Source organism: Arthrobotrys flagrans (genome assembly GCF_004000055.1).
Source record: "Arthrobotrys flagrans strain CBS H-5679 chromosome Unknown unitig_0, whole genome shotgun sequence".
NCBI classification, from domain to species: Eukaryota; Fungi; Ascomycota; class Orbiliomycetes; order Orbiliales; family Orbiliaceae; genus Arthrobotrys; species Arthrobotrys flagrans.
This window is the reverse complement of record NW_027137550.1, coordinates 4453304-4468851: the sequence shown is the minus strand read 5'-3', so window position 1 is coordinate 4468851 and position 15548 is coordinate 4453304. Positions and strand designations below refer to the sequence as shown.

At 50.5% G+C, this 15548-nt stretch overlaps 1 protein-coding gene across 1 annotated transcript in view; it reads right to left on the bottom strand.

The window, feature by feature from the left end:
• Positions 1-15548, bottom strand: part of DFL_004337 (uncharacterized protein) — a gene marked incomplete at both ends in the record, with an annotated part of 37104 nt that overhangs the window by 10511 nt on the left and 11045 nt on the right. Inside the window, 3 exons of the mRNA XM_067633417.1 lie at positions 50-9025; positions 9080-9830; positions 9888-15511. Coding sequence (XP_067491587.1) covers positions 50-9025; positions 9080-9830; positions 9888-15511 — 15351 coding nt within the window. The remainder of the gene's footprint in view (positions 1-49; positions 9026-9079; positions 9831-9887; positions 15512-15548) is intronic.

Sequence of the window (15548 nt, the reverse complement as noted above, 5' to 3'; positions counted from 1 at the left end):
GGATTAGCTTTTGGTTCTGGCTGCGAGGGGTTTTCCATGACCTCCTTACTAATCTGAGACACCGCTTCTAGGGAAGCTATGGCCGATTCCTTCTTAGGCTCCGGCAAGGGCACCGGGACTGTCAAAGCCTCCTTCGTAATTTGTGGCTTCTGTTTCGAGGATGCAATGACAGAAACCCTTCGCTTGGAGGGCTTTTCAGCAACTGGACCCATCGTAGGCTCTGAAGTTGGCATTTGGTACGAAGGCGACAAAAGCTCTTCGACATCAACCAGGCCCCTCGGTAAAGGTTCTAAAACTAAGGGCTCAATACTTCCTGCTCCAACCGACTGAGTGGCCTCACTATTAGACATAGGCTTCTTCGTCTTCTTGGCAACATTTTGATACGCGGAGGGCCTAAAAAGTGGTGGAAGGAAGAAGGTTCCGCGGGGAGCCGCAGTTTTAGCTTCCTTCTGCTGATCTGGCGCCTTCTTAGCTTTAGCAGTATCATCAGCGGTTGAGTTCCTGCGGCGAGCCTTAGGGGTCTTTTTGGGACGTTCCTGTGAGGGATTAGGAACAGAAGCTCGTCGCGCCGGGATAGTATCAACAGCCGAAGTTTCCCTGGTTTTTTCAAGGACAGGAACATCCTGCGCTACCTCTTCTGGCAAAGAAGTAGGTGGTAAACCAGAAGGAACAGTAAGTTCAGGTGTAGAGTCAGCGAAATGGTTGTCGATCGGAATTTCTCTGCTATGGCCAAACTGTTCGTCGGGAATATAAGGAATAGACGAGGGAGGAAGATATTCTGTGAATCCTCTTGAAGCGATAGGTTGAACTGGGTTAGTTGGAGAAAGGCTCAGACTGTCTAGCTCAGGAACCGGCATCGAGTCGCGAATGCGCCTCGGTTTAGAACTACCAGCGGTTGTAGGTAGAGACCAGGTATCGGACTCGACGGGGCTGGTTTCTCCGTCATCCGGGATGTATTCACGAAGTTCGTGGGTTTCAGAGAATCTAACCGTCTTTGAAGGGCCGAGAATGCTTTCTGGAGGAGAAGCTGGTCTATAAATTTCTGACTCGGAGTCATCATCGTTACCACTATAGTAATCTGACTCAACGCCTTCATCCTCAAGCTCTGCCAGGACTTCTGGTATACTCGATTGACCCTCATGTTGAAAGGTTGGGCTGTGTTCCAGAGTTGTAAGAGGCACCGGGATAAACGAGCTTTCAACTGTAGTAAATTGTCGTGGGGATGGGTAAGATAACGGCTCATCCAAAACTTGGCTAGGAAGGGAATCATCCAAAGAATTGCCTTCTGCAGTAGAGAGAAGGGGTGAAGAACCAATGCCAGCTATTGGGAAGCAATCTGAAGTTGGAGAGTCAGGAGGAAGAATATAAGGTGGCTCGGGTGACCCTTCAGCATCTGCGAATCCCTCGTCGAAGGACTGTGGGCCTTCAAATGAGCGTTGGCCACGGATAGTTGTCTCAGTCGGGCTTCTCGTGATATATGAATCTGGTTCAAAATCGGCGCCGCTGACAAGGCGGTATTCCTCAAAGGATGGGAGCACTTCTGTGTCATCATGTTGATAGGCTGGGGAGAGTCTAGGAATAATGCCTGGTTGTTCGAAGGCGTCACCCTGGATCGGTGCTTGAAACTCGTCTGAAGGTATCTCGGAAGAACAAGGTGACTGCGAAGTTCCGGTGAAGGAAGGTGGTGTGGCGCACGATATCTCTGGGATTGGTTCGGAGGGTGGACCAGATGGAATGTTGTATGTAGGTGAAGTAAGATGTAGTTCTAACGGAGAAACTAGGACGGGTTGTTCTTCAAGAGCTGGCACGGGTTCCCGATATATAGGAGATGCTAGGTCAAACTCTACAGGTTCCGAGTAATCGATAGATGGTGGTATTTCAAACCCAGGAGCTTCGGCACTACCTCTGCTTCCAATGCTTGGTCTCGTTTCCGAATTTCTTCGCTGGTCCCTACTGGCTTTTTTAGTGGGAGGGGATTCAAATTGCGGCAAGAGCTCGTCAATAAAATCGACGTCGGAAGGCGAGAAAGCCTCTCGTGCTAGCGGACTACTTGGCGGGAAAACCTCATCGATGACATTGGTCTCAGCATCCTCAACCCCGGACTCGTACTCTGGAAAGGTTATAGTGACACCTCTCGATAGACGGGGTGCAGAAACTGTAGCACCTGGGGGTAGGAATTGACTCTGGGACTCTTCCTCAATTAGTCCACGTTGTTGCGGTGAACTCCATACAGGCGGCGACGTCGAGGAAACGAGATGAGGCGGATCCTGCATTGGCCATTGTATTTCTTGAAGTTGAGGGGGCTCGTAGACGGATTCATTCCATGGGCGTTCGGGTTTAGCTGCTGGCTCAAACAACGGAGAACTAGGGAGTTCTGGTAGATCAGAGTAACCAAGCCAGTTTCGTGGGTCGGAGGTCGAGGCAATTGAACTCGTATCAAAGGATTCCACAGCTTCTTGAGGGCTTGAAAGAGAAAGAGCGGGAACAGACTCCTCGGCCATCGGCATTTCATACTGTGGACCTGTAAAAATTGGAAGCTCGGCAGGAGGAATACTACCAGCAGATTCAATAAGTCGAGAAGTCCCTTCTGAGAATGTACCACCATCCCTCGACATTGGTAACTGGGGAACTGATGGGATATTTTCTAAGTGGGTGCCGGATGGTTCTTCGTCAATATTCTTCTCAGAGGCCAAGGATCTCGAGCGTTCAGGAGGTCCCTGGCCTGAAAGTGAGTCCTCGAAGTGAGAAACATCAGCATCAAAGAGGCCACTGGAGAATCTCGGACTATCCATGCCTTCGCTATGCACAGCTATTGAATCTGAGTCAAGTATATACTCCGTGACATCAAGATCTCTAGGAAGGGGTTCTTGGGTTAGGGATGCAACTGGAGATTGGACCAAGAAGTCTTCAACATCGATTTCGCTAGCCACAGGTAGAACCTTCGAAGACTGTTCAGGGGGATCATGGATGAGAAAGTCATTAACATCGGCAATTGCCACGGCTCGAGGAATTGAAACCTCCTTGCGACCTTCGTCATCGGAACTAGAATAGCTAGTAGTGGCTTGATGAAGGGGAATACGCAGCTTATACGATTCGGGTAGAGGAGTTTTATCTTCATATGTGGGCGTTTCGACGGGCAAGACGCATGGTGACCCAGGGTAGCTGTATGGTAGAGTTGCCACTTCGTTATGGATATGCCCAAGAGAAAAATCAGGAACAACTGGCTTCTGGGTGGGAGAAGCTGGTAGAGGAATATTTTCAAGTAGTATTGCGACAGCATGACTTGATGATGATGGCTCTAGGTTGATAATAGAGGTTTTGTCAATATGCGCAAGCGAAACAATAGATTCGGCATCCCGTCCAACAGCCTGATCAATGTAAGGGGAGTCAAAAGCAGACACAGGAATACGTGGATCGTGAGAAATATCCAGTGCCGCAAGATGATCAGATCCGCGAAAGTTAGGACTTCTTGGAATTGGTGGCAAAGTGATAGCGATGGCTGGTAGAGAAATTGGCGAGGCTATAGGTGGGCTGTCCAAAGGTGAATCGAGGTGTGAGTGAGGCAGCAGATGAGATCCCCACGGAGCTGTGAACTCTTGTTCAACCGGTGTGGGCGCAAGGGTGGAAGGGAGTGGCGGGAGATCATCTTCCAAGACACCTAACATAAGCGGGACAGATGATTGAGTTTCAGCTGGTTGAATTTGTGTGACCGAACTCTTCGACATAGCACGAGAAAAAGGGAGAGGAAATGCAGCTTCAGCAGCATCGCCACCAGTAGGCCACACAAAGGACAGTGAGCGAGGCGAATCGGGAAGACCTGCATCTATATCTTTTTCTACCACATCTCCATGCATTGATACCACCGAGCCCGACCAGCCATGGCTTCCGCTGTCGAAATTAGATACCGACCGAGAAAGCGGCAATTGACGGGCCTGTGCACAATCCAAACCCTGATCTGAGCCTACGCTGCTGAGGTAACTTAGCGGTAGGGCTACAGAGATGAAAGATCGAGGCAACTGAGCTTCTGGCAACTGATGCTGTGGCTCTTCCACAAGTATATCAGGTAGCATTTCGACACCACCGCTGAGGCCGAAAGTGTAGTGCGAACCTGTAGGGCTCCGCGGCAATCTTGCATTAGCAGATTCCTGTAGAATTGAATGAAGTGACGGCGCCGTTCTCGGGCTTGCCGGGAGGGGCACTACTGTGTTGGCTGCATCAGACTCATCACAATCAATAACCGCACTGGCTGCTCCGACAGATACTGTTGTGAGCGCACCGTCTGGAAGAACTATTTCGTAGTAGCCCTTGATTTGATCATCTAGGCTAGGGATTGAAGAGGCTGGCGAATGAGGCAAGGCGTGCTGATATTCGGATAAAACATCCTTGGTAACAACCTCGAGAATGGGTGCTTCGACAATGGGATCTACCGCAGAAACGATAGACTGCGCCGGTAAAGCAAGAAAACCCGGAGGAGTTAAGTTGACGCCAACGCCGCTTAAACTTGGAGGTAGTACTGGGCTCTCGGGAAGCGCTTCTGGTACTTGGGTTGGAACAATCGTCTGGACCGGCCTCGCCTCACATGTTGAAGTATATTGACTGGTAACATCGATAGGAAGCAGGCGTTTTCGTGAAGTCTCGATTGAATTCGAACTAGCCTCTGATGGAGGAAGCTCAACTGCGTCATAATCCCCTGGCAGACCATCGTCGTCCCACAGGCTATGGTTCTCCGTGCTAATTTTCGGCAAGACCGGGGGACTTGGCAACATTTCCTCGGCCCGTTCCGTCGCCGCTCTGCTTAGAGGCAACCCAAATGTTTCCTCACCAAAATTAGCTGTAAACACAACCGAGGATGCCGGACTCGACGCGACACTGTATGGGAGCTTGACATCACGAGGTAAATCGAATGGCTGGAAGTCGTCGATACGCGAGCTCGCTTCGTAGACGGACTCTGGACGGCTGCTCGGAATGTTACGAGACAATCTGTCACGGTTATCATCGAAAATTGCGGATAGGGGAGGAACACTTTCAGGAAGCGCGATGGCTTCCCCAATGCGGTTAGCGCTAAGAAACTCGAAATTATAGCGAGGAGTATTCCGTAAGTCTTCGGACTCAACAACATCATCCACATCGCAAGGAACTTCCACCAAAGTCAAAGGCCGACTTGGCGGGAGGTCATGCTGCTGTGAATAAATGTTGGGGTATGGCAGCCGAGGTGACACTGGCATCGAAGCTGGAAGATTGCTTTGGATCGCAGCCTCCATAAGATTTTCAATAGGCGCCACCAAAAACTCCTTGTGCAACATAGGCTCACTGATAAGGGAAGCGGGCAAGCCAGCCACGTGAGGGGTAATATCGAAGCTGTGGATATCAGCGACAATGGATGAAATAGTACTGTTTGGCAGAGTACGGATGACAGCAAAATCGGGATAGTCAGCTTCCATTTCGTGGTGGCCACCTTCCCCAAATGCAGAAGTGAGTTGAGATTGCCCTTCACGGCCAATTGAAAATCCAGCCACTTCGGGGACATTACACAGAACTTCAGGCAATGCCTTTGAAACGAGTGGTTGCACAAAAGGTGAGGCTGGACAGCTGGAAGGCAATTGAGGGAAATTTACAGGGCCTGATTTGTCCCAAGCAGTCTCAAAGATAGATGAAGGACTCGTTGTAAGCATTGGATATTCGCCAGCTTGTACGAGTTGGTGATTTTCAGAAGTTGCTTCTCGTTCGAGTTCCAATATAGAGATTGTCCTCTGACGTAGCACGGGAGCCGCAATTGCGATGGGCGCAACCATAGGGCTGGCCTCATGACTTGTAGGAAGCCCATGATGAATCCCATGAATGTCTTTCAAACCTAGTGTGAAATTGCCAGCAGGGATATAGAAAGATGCCGGAGAATTTGGAAGGCCTGGTAATACAATAGGCTCAAGCTGTGTAGCTTTATCGGCCTTCAAGGTAGGAGCAATTAGGGAAACAGCTTGGGAAACAGGCTTGCTAACTGGCAATGCAATATTGATCCGCTCTGGATGTGTGTACGATTTGAAGGACTGGAGAGATGGAGATATTGGCAGGCTTGGTAGAGTATCGATGGGTACCTTCGACAACCGGTGTCCGCATTCTGGCTGTTTAGCCTCTGTCTGGGGTAGTTTACCGACTATGGGTTCCGGGTTCGCGGGCAGAAGCAGAGGGCTAGTTTGGTGACTTGGTGGGAGTATGCCATCGTAAGGTGTTTGAGAACTAGTATCTACCAGAGGAAAGACAGATCTTGGTGAAATTGGAAGTTCTAGCATATACTCCGACGGTGTTGGCAACTGGATAGTAGGGCCTTCCACCTCTTCAAAGGATATTGGTGTAGGAGGTCTAGAATAAGGGAGAGTATGAAGTCCAGCAGCTTTGGAGCGTATTTCGGGAAATGAGAAACCGGATTCCATGTCTGAGAGAGGTAGTGATATGCTTTCTGGGCCGAGGATGTGTGCTACGATTTCGATAGCTTCTTCTGTAGGAGTTCGAGGGTCATCATCTCTCAAGGTTTCGGGGAGCGAAGGGCAAGCTGGGATAGGTAATTCAAATTCACCAAATCCGGCCGAAGATGCCGCTGAAGAAGGAAGATTTGGCAAGGCAACAATGGCAGGAGCACCAATGGAATACCCTCGCGATATCGGTCGTTCCAAATCAGAGTTGACATCCCAGAGGCTGTATGTACAGACACCGCGAGACAATTCCGGTGGACGAACGTCTAATCTCAAGTCAATTTTCGGTGAGGATGGGGTTGAGCCAGGCAATTGATGTTGGAAATACTCAGATGTCGACTTCACGGACTCTAAATTGGCACTATCGCCAACCGAGTGTACAGAGAACTCGCTCAAGGGAAGAACCGGACGAGACGTAATTAGCTGCTCTATTGGCTCGAATGAAACGATGGAATCAGTGGCGTCGGGTGGTAAAGCGAACCGGTCCGCGACTGTAGATAGTGCTTTAAGTGTTCCAACATCGGATAGAGCATTGAATTCTGATTGAGACCCTGGGAAGCTTCCGGACGGAAGAGAGTAGGAAGAAATGTCGATTTTCCCCGGAGTGAAATGCAGATGGGAAGTTCCTGCTTGGGAGTGGGGCAGGATTATGCCTTCCGCCAAGACGAATGATGATTGGACCTCACGAGCCATTGGTTCGGCTTCCAGGGACAGGGCACGGGCGCTACCGGGTAAACCTGCAAACCCAGGTTCTGCAAATGCGGCATATGGAGCTGCCACGTCATTCGCAGGAAATTTGGTGGTCTCAAAAATTTGGTGATTCTCAGGCTTTGAAAGACCGGGGTCTGGGAGCTGGAGGTCGATGGCCCTCTTAGTTGACGATGTCGACACTTCGTGAACTTCACTTTGATCCGCTGTGGAGATCGAGAGAATTGATGGCGGACGACTATGCGGCAGCACTGGTAAAAAGCCAACCCCGATAGGGAGCGCCAATGAAGATCGCCGACTAAGAGGTAGACTCATCCCGGGCACATTGTCGACTAACATTCCAGAATTTTGACCCAGGACGGAGCCCAAATCAATTTCTGGGGGTACGCTGATAGCTCCAGGTGCATGGACTGCATCCTCGTAGGTAGAATAACTCTCAGACTCTGGGAAGGCAAACCATCGACTCATATTCGAGCCATGCTTGATGTCAATAGATTTTGGCGAGGTGGGTAAACTGTCGGGGAGATCATAAATTGCAGAATCTTGCAGGATGTCTGTAGCCCCCAGTGGTGTTGGTGACAGCGGGCCTTCTGGAAGAAGAAGGGGAGAATAGAGAGATGTATGTGCACGATGCTCCAATAGGCTGCCCTCACGTAATTGAACTAAGAGTTTCGGGCTCGAAGCGAGGCTCCGTGGTAGCACGGGAAACTCAAGCGGCACCTCTTCGCCATCCCGTTGAGCCAACCCAGGTGTTTCTGGAAACTTTGCAATAGTCGACGCGGGCGTCTGCAGTCGGCTTGCTGGGGCCGCACTGTCGGAGATAATTGATTCCGTAGCTAATATTGGGGCCTCATGGTCTAGGAATGGTGTTACTGGGCGGCTGATCGGCAGACCATGCAGCTGTTCGCAAGTTGGCAGCGGCAAGTTAACAAACTCAGGAGTCTGCGGCCGACTTTGAGGAAGTTGAAACGACGTAATGTCATGTTCAACGGATTTATGTAGGTCGAGTGACTTTTCGGCAACATCAGCGAACAGTAATGGCGTAACTGGTCTGCTCTCTGGAAGATTATGTGTTATGGCCAAGTCCCTTGTTCCTAGGAATTCGAACTCGCTGTCAAGAGAAGAGAAACTATTCTGTGTACTCTGCAAAGCTGGCAAATCGTCGTCCGGATTAAAAGCCCCTGTTGGCGCTGATTCGATAGGGCTCTCTTTGATGGTAGAATGAGATTGTGAAGCAGGTTCCGAGAACTTCGTATTAAGATCGATGAAGGGAATTGGCCGCCGTGTGTCAGAGCCTAGGATTTGACCCGAGTCAACAGATGAAGGTCCGGAAGGCAGAGCAATTGCGCTCGGCAACAAAACTGCGGGAGAAAGAATCTGGGCTTCGGTCTGTAGTCCCTGAGGTTGAACTTTGCTACCACTAACTGATCGAGAAGGGTAACCCTCGTTGGCTGGCGTTGGAATTCTAGTTGGCGCGCTTGCGATCTCAGACGGCTCCGCTGGGAGGACAGCTTCCGGTGTGACAGGTCGACTAATTGGCAGGCATGGGAGTATGGGGCCATCCTTCAGAGCAACAGACTGAACAGACTGAACCGGGGATAGTGGAAGGGTGACATTATTGTGAGCGGGCTCCAGGGGAATAAACACCGGTACTACCTCAGTCTCTTGGGGTGGCTGTGCTTTCACAGATGGACGGCTTGTTGGCAAATCCTCAGAATAGCAACCCCTACCTGGAAAACTCGTAAGACTTTCGAACAGAGAAACATGGTCGTCAGGTAGTTGGATCTGGTCATATGGAGGGGTGATTAAGCGTTCTATATTATGTGGGGTTTGTAAGATTTCTCCCGTATCTACAATCAAAGTTAGATCAAAACAAATAGACTTGGCATCCAAATGGTCATTACCAAAATGCGGAATACTTGAAGGCGTTGGTGTAAAGATAGGCGAATGCCTGTCTTCGGCGGGAAGTACTAGCGTAGCAAAAGAATGAGGTTGTTCGAAAAAGGTTTCTGAAAGCAGGGACGCAGTGGCACTCCTAGGAAGTCGTATATTATGCAGTTCTATAGGCAGCGCTCGGTTGTTTATCTGTTCGGGCTCACCGGCAAGCGCTGCTTCTAGACCGTGTGGTGGCAATAAAGTGGGAATCCGAGGAGAAATAATGGAATCCCTACTGCTTGGGATAGGTGGTAAATCGTAAAGAACGGAATGGCGCGGGGATGCAGATACGAAATCAAAAATCGGCTTAACGGAAGGCAAATGGTGCTCGATGTCATCGTCGTGAGGAATTTGGGGAAGATTGTAAGGTGATAAGTTTTCGTCAGATGCATTGAACGTTCGTAAAAAGTTGTGTATATCTCGTTTGCGTCTCGGCCGAACATCTAATATCATGCGCGCAGGGCTATGGGAGGACCTCTGCAAAAAAGGCTCATCTTGAAGAGGTAAGCTTGAAGGGAGGGGAGGCGGAACAGAAGATGGACTAGGAGACTCGAGAAAAAGGAATGGGTCTACAGGTCGCGAACCTTCTTCTTCTAATTGTTGCACGTTGCGAGCGTTAGGAACAGATTTTCTGGAACTTGAGCGCACCGTGGGGTTGTCCTCTTTTTGGTTTTGTACTTGATCTTCTTTCTGGGCAGTAGGGGCAGGAGGAGAAGCAAGCTGTACGCCACCTCTCAATGATTGTGCCGACATGTTGAGGGGAGGAACTTCAAATACCTGCGGCTTTTCTGCCGTATATGCAGAAGAGTCTTCGGGCGCTCTGGCACGATCCGAAAGAGCACTAGGCGGCCGAGACCTCGAGGGGGTCGGCGTCGTCACCCTTTCTTCTTCCGGACGCTCGAAGATTGACGAGATACTGGGACGGCGGCGACGGGTAGATTCTCGAGTCGATGTCGACAGCATGTCTGGATTGTAAGCGTGCGTAGACCCAACCCTTCTCTGACCTGATGTCTGGGAAGATGTTGCGATCCCCAGGGGTGTCAGGCGAGAAGGACCGTAGTCGATATCACGGCTCGGGGTTCGTGAATGCCGCGATTTCTTTTCAAGTGCTTCGGTTTCCTCCACATCTCTAGCCGACACTGAGGACCGTGAGCGGTGGTGTGACGACCTTCTTTCCCGATGAGAAGAAGTATCGGGTTCATCCTGAGCTACTGTTGAAGTGCGCCTATGATGATGTTCCCTACTCGAACTACGGCGGTGACGATGAGTGCTACTATCCCGTGTTGGCGAGACAGCCGGCACATCATCTTCAATCGCTGGAGTCCGTGCTTCAGCACGATCATCCTCGTGCCGACTGGAACGTGAATGATGCCTGCGGTGGTGATGGGAGCTTCTACGACTACTCGATGAAATAATAGACTGTTGGTCGTCAGGAATGTCGCCCAGCGAAAGACGATGTTCTTGAACAGAACTTGCATCACTATCTCGATGTCGATGCCTTGAGCTTTTATCTGAGTAAAGGGATGCGGCATCATCTTCATCACGGCTGCGGCGGTGTTCCCGATGTTCTCGACGTTCTCGGTGCTCTCGGTGCTCCTTATCCTCTCGATGCTCCTTGTGCTCCTTATGTTCCTTCCGCTCCTTGTTTTCGTGGTGCTTGTGCTCTCTGTGGCGGTGGCGCGAACTTCGATCGGTTTTGGCGGATGCGACGGACATAGTATCATCAAAGCCTTCGATATCATCTTGAATCCGACTGTCTCTACTGCGAGAACGATGGCGATGCTCGCGATGCTCCTTATGTTCTTTATGTTTACCACCACGCTCAAATGCAGGTGAAAGCAAGGAAACATCTTCTTTGTCCTCTCGCGGTTCCCGATGTGAATGCCTAGAGCTCGATGGGCGTCTCGCTTTCTCCCTTTCAGTGCGGGGGGACGTAAGTGCCTCATCATCCATCAGGATTGGTTTACGAGATCGAGGCTTCTCCCTCGTGGAGCCTGCCGGTGTATGTGTAGTATCCGAGGATGCATATCTTACGACATCAGACGCTCCATGGTCGCTAGTAACTGAATACCTTGATCGAGCCTCACGTGGGGCCCCTGCAGCAAACAAATCACCATCATCAGTAAGAACTGAGTGCCGAGAATGACGTCGCTCACGCAAAGAGCCTTCTCTAGAAATGTCTCCAGCATATTGCAACTCAGATACACGCCGACCACGGTCCATATGACGGGAGCTTCGATTAGATCTTGCCGAAAGGGATGGACTGGCCGGGGGCTGTAAGACCTCGTCATCGCCATAGACGGACGCAGATGCGTTAGATGGTGATCGGGCCCGGCGAATGACTTGAGGTGAAGGTTCGTTTGACTCTTCAGGTTCCTCTACTTCAGACGGGGCAACTGACGCAATTGAAGAATATCGTGGGCGGTTAGGTCGTGGCGTGATTGGAGATTCAACTTGGACTCGTTCACTACGCGGAACGAAAGGGCTCGCCGCCTTGACGAGAGGAAGCTCGCTGGGGACGTGAGAGCGGCTCTTTGGCCGGTGTGGGAAGGATTCCAGAGGAAGTGAAGCCACAGCAGGAGACATCATGCCACTGATAGGGGACACCTGCTTTTCATTGAGTTCTCTGGTGGCGGGAACATCAGGGACCAGATTTGTCTCAACTACTGGGGCTTCTGTAACGGGAAGAACGGTATCTAGAGGCTTCTCAAACCCGGTCAAAGCCGAGGCCTCTAATGCAGGTTTCGCTTCCTCAATAATTGTCTGTGCAACTGGGGATTTTACAGGCTCCACAGATGGAGGTGATGTTGATGTAGGTTGAGCCGGTGGTGCCGACCAAGTTGTCCATCTGTTCCACCAATTACCGCCCCGGGCTGGTGCGCCGGCCACAGAAGTGGGTTCAGCAGGCTTGGGCGACTCTGTTACCATTGATTTTTCCTCAGCAACTGGTACTGGCACAGTAACTTCTTCAGCAATAGCGTCTTGATTTTCAACCTGAGGTGCTTCTAGGGTGACATCAGGTTCAATGGGGGCCGGTTCCACTTGTGCATCTTTCCCCTCAGCAATTGGCTGTGGAGCATCTGAAGGTACTGGGATACTTGATGGAGACTGAGGTGGAGATTGGACTGGGGTAGTGGATTCCTGCACTGGCCCAACGAGTTGAGGTAGCACTGCGCGTGGATTGAATGGCTTGTCTTCATCGCTTTCAATAATTGGTGACATCCCAGGCCTTGGGGTTTCGAAAGCCTCAGTGTCAGTAGCCTCGGATGGTTCAATGGACTTCCCTGCAGAATAGGCCTCCGGCTGTGATGGTTTCTCAGCAAGTGGGTACACTTCCAATTGAGCATCAGTAGGAGTAGCAAGTTCGCCATTATCAAGAGGTAAAAGACCGCTCAATGCTTCTATTTCGCCGACAGTTGGTAAGGCTGACGACTCAGATTCAGAAGTAGGCTCAGGCACACGCCTTGGTGATTTCAACAGATCCTGGAATGGAGACTTGGGGTGTATTGGCGGTGTTTGTGCCTGAGATTGTCGAGATCTTGCACCGAATTCCTCGAAGGGTGTCCTTGGCTTTTTGATCGGAGATGTCGGAGATATAGATGCAAATTGCTCAGCTGCGGCTGTAGGCTGCACTTCGATTGGAGCCAGTTGGGGCCTATCCCTCTCCGGTTCAAATGCTGTAGAAGCACGTTCACCGATTCGAGATGGTGGGAGTTGAATGTCATGTGCGTATCCAATCGATCCTCTTCGAAGTTCCGGGGACCCTCTCAACCCTTCGGGATCTGGAGATCCAGGGAGCTCAATACGTCCACCCAAAGGTGTTTCTTTCCTCAATGGCAATCTTCGTTGAAGGTACTCTGGAGAACTTGGCAGACCAGAAGTATACGGATCCACGCCGTAATAGGGAGTAAACGGAAGACTTTGTGAATGTAGAGAAGCCGATTGAGGCAATGATTGATGGGGCTCTATATCTGTGGCAGTCTCAGGAATTTCTTTAAGATACTGTAGCTTTGAGCTTCTAGAAGTACGGGAATGCATAGACGAAGGCTGCTGGGATATTTGCTGAGACGGTAGAGACGAAAGTTGAGCTGTGTGTGGCAAAGATGGAAAGCTAGCAGCCTCAGAAGCCAAAGATACTGGTTGAGAATCTGGCAAGTCATATCTTGGAGGTTCAGGAATCGATGCGGCTGAAGAAACGGGTGCATAGAGTGACGGGTATTTCGAGGCGAGGTCGTATGCATCAAAAGGAGGTCGTCTTGTCGATAGTACTGGGGTGTAGAATGGAGCTTGAGAAATGTGTGAATCCGCTACACTCTGTGGCACTGAAGGATAGTTAAGGGCCTCGGAAATAGATAGCAGGGACGGAGGTGGTGGTGATGCGGGAAGGTTGTAAGTCTCTGGGTAAGCCTCTGGCATCTGTGGCTGAACAGGAGTGTAACCCGACGAAATTGGCTCCTCATGTTGAGATACTGGAGGGTGGCTCACACCTTCCTGTTCGTGAGGCAAAGGCTGGGTGATTCGTGACTGAGAGATAGATGCAAGTGCTTCGGAAGCTATAGACCTCCTAGTTGATCGACGAGGGAGGTGAGACGGAGCTGGAAAGCCTTCCACTGGGTGAATACTTTCCATGACACTAGGTGGTGCTGGTGGATAATATCCGTGCGTAGTCTCCGGAATTGATACTAGGGATGGCGGGGGCGGAGATGCAGGCAAATCATAATTTTCAGCTTGAACTTGAGGGTATGGCGAATAGTATTGACCAATTGCCTGCTCCTCCTGCACTGATGGTTGAACAGGTTGCGCAATGCTCGGTTCTTGTCGTCTGATATCAAGTTTGAGCTTGCCATCTGGTCCAGGGACTAAGGTCACACGCATGCTTGGGGCAGGAGTCCGCAATTGGGTAGGGGATTCAGGCAATCCAGTAACACTAGCGCCACCATAGTTTTGAAGCGGTGTCCTTATTGTCGAGCGGAGAGAAGGTGATCCAGGTAGTTGTTCTCTAATAGCTTCATCCCATGTTGGTCTAGCTTCTTCAAATTGAGGTGTTTCAGGCTCAACCATGGGGGAAAGAGGTGATGGTTCAACCACATCAGCGACAGTTCTTGGTGTCATAGTTGGAGTTCTCAGGTGCTCCGGCTCGTCGATTGATTCCAAAACAGATGGAGGTGCCGGCACATTTGCTGCGATGGGTGCTTCCTTCAATGAACGACTTGTTGGCGATGGAGGATCTTGGCTAGCAATGCTTCCCACGTCGATGGAATCCGATACGGGTACAGATGCAGCTTCTTGACGGACTTCTTCAGCGGTATTTACAATAGATTTAGACTGTTGTTGGGAACCCCCAAAGAGCGATGGTGGGGTAAACTTTCGCAGGCCCCAACCTGATCCGATTCCGAAAAGTCTTGAAGACTGTTGCGGAGGCGACTCGACCAGCTTTTCTGGAAGTTTGACTGTCTGTTGTGGTTCTTCGACCGCGACATCTTTTAGTGGAGCCTCCTTTTCTGAAGCCACTGGCGATCGGACTGAAGGTGGCGAGATAACGGGCTCTTCCAGAGGGTTTGGTCCTTCCAAGGTAGTCTCGTCGGCAAAAATTAGGGTAACAGTTGCAACTTCATCTGTAGGCAGAGGCCGAGCCAATGGCTCTGGGGATTCCTCTCTGACCTCCTCTCTGACCTCCTCAGTTAAAACTGGCACGGTGGTTACCTTGTCGGAAGTAAGCGATGTTGGAGCAGGTGAAGTAGGAGAGCTAATCGGCAAAGGGACTTCTTCTTCATAATCAATTCCAGCATCTGTAGGAGTAGAGGGCCCAGCAATAGAAGCCTCAGCTGGTAGAGAAACCTCTGGGGCTTCGACAGACTCCGCATCAACCAATCCATCGTCCAAAGCTCTCGTTTCCGGCTCCACTATAGGGACGATCTCGGCTTCGGCCGGTAGAGTAATCTCAGCCTGTGTAATTGACACCGCATCTTCCAATTCTGGGGTTTCGGATTCAATAACTTCCGAATCTAGATTCTTCTCTGCTTCGTCAGATGCTATTGACTGGACATACCCATGGGAATGTCGGCCCTGAATAATATTGTCGATTCCAGGAGCATTGTCCACATCTACAATAGGCATATCATTGTCATCATGAGCGCCTTCAGGGACAGTATCTATCAGATCCTTCATTCTAGGTTCATAGCTCTCCTGGTAGTCGCCTTCCAAAACAGGTGGGATTCCAGACGGTACAGGGCTCTCAAGGTCGTCAATGTTGTCGATAGGATATTGAGGGATATCTCGGACAGAGGGGATATAAGACGATTCATTGGCAAGCACAATCTCCTCTTCAACATCCTCATCCATATCTCCAGTAACAATAGGACCTGTTGGCTCTACCTCCTCAACTTTGGATTGGGGGATATCTTCAACTTCTTGGTTAGTTTCACAAACCCGAGTAGT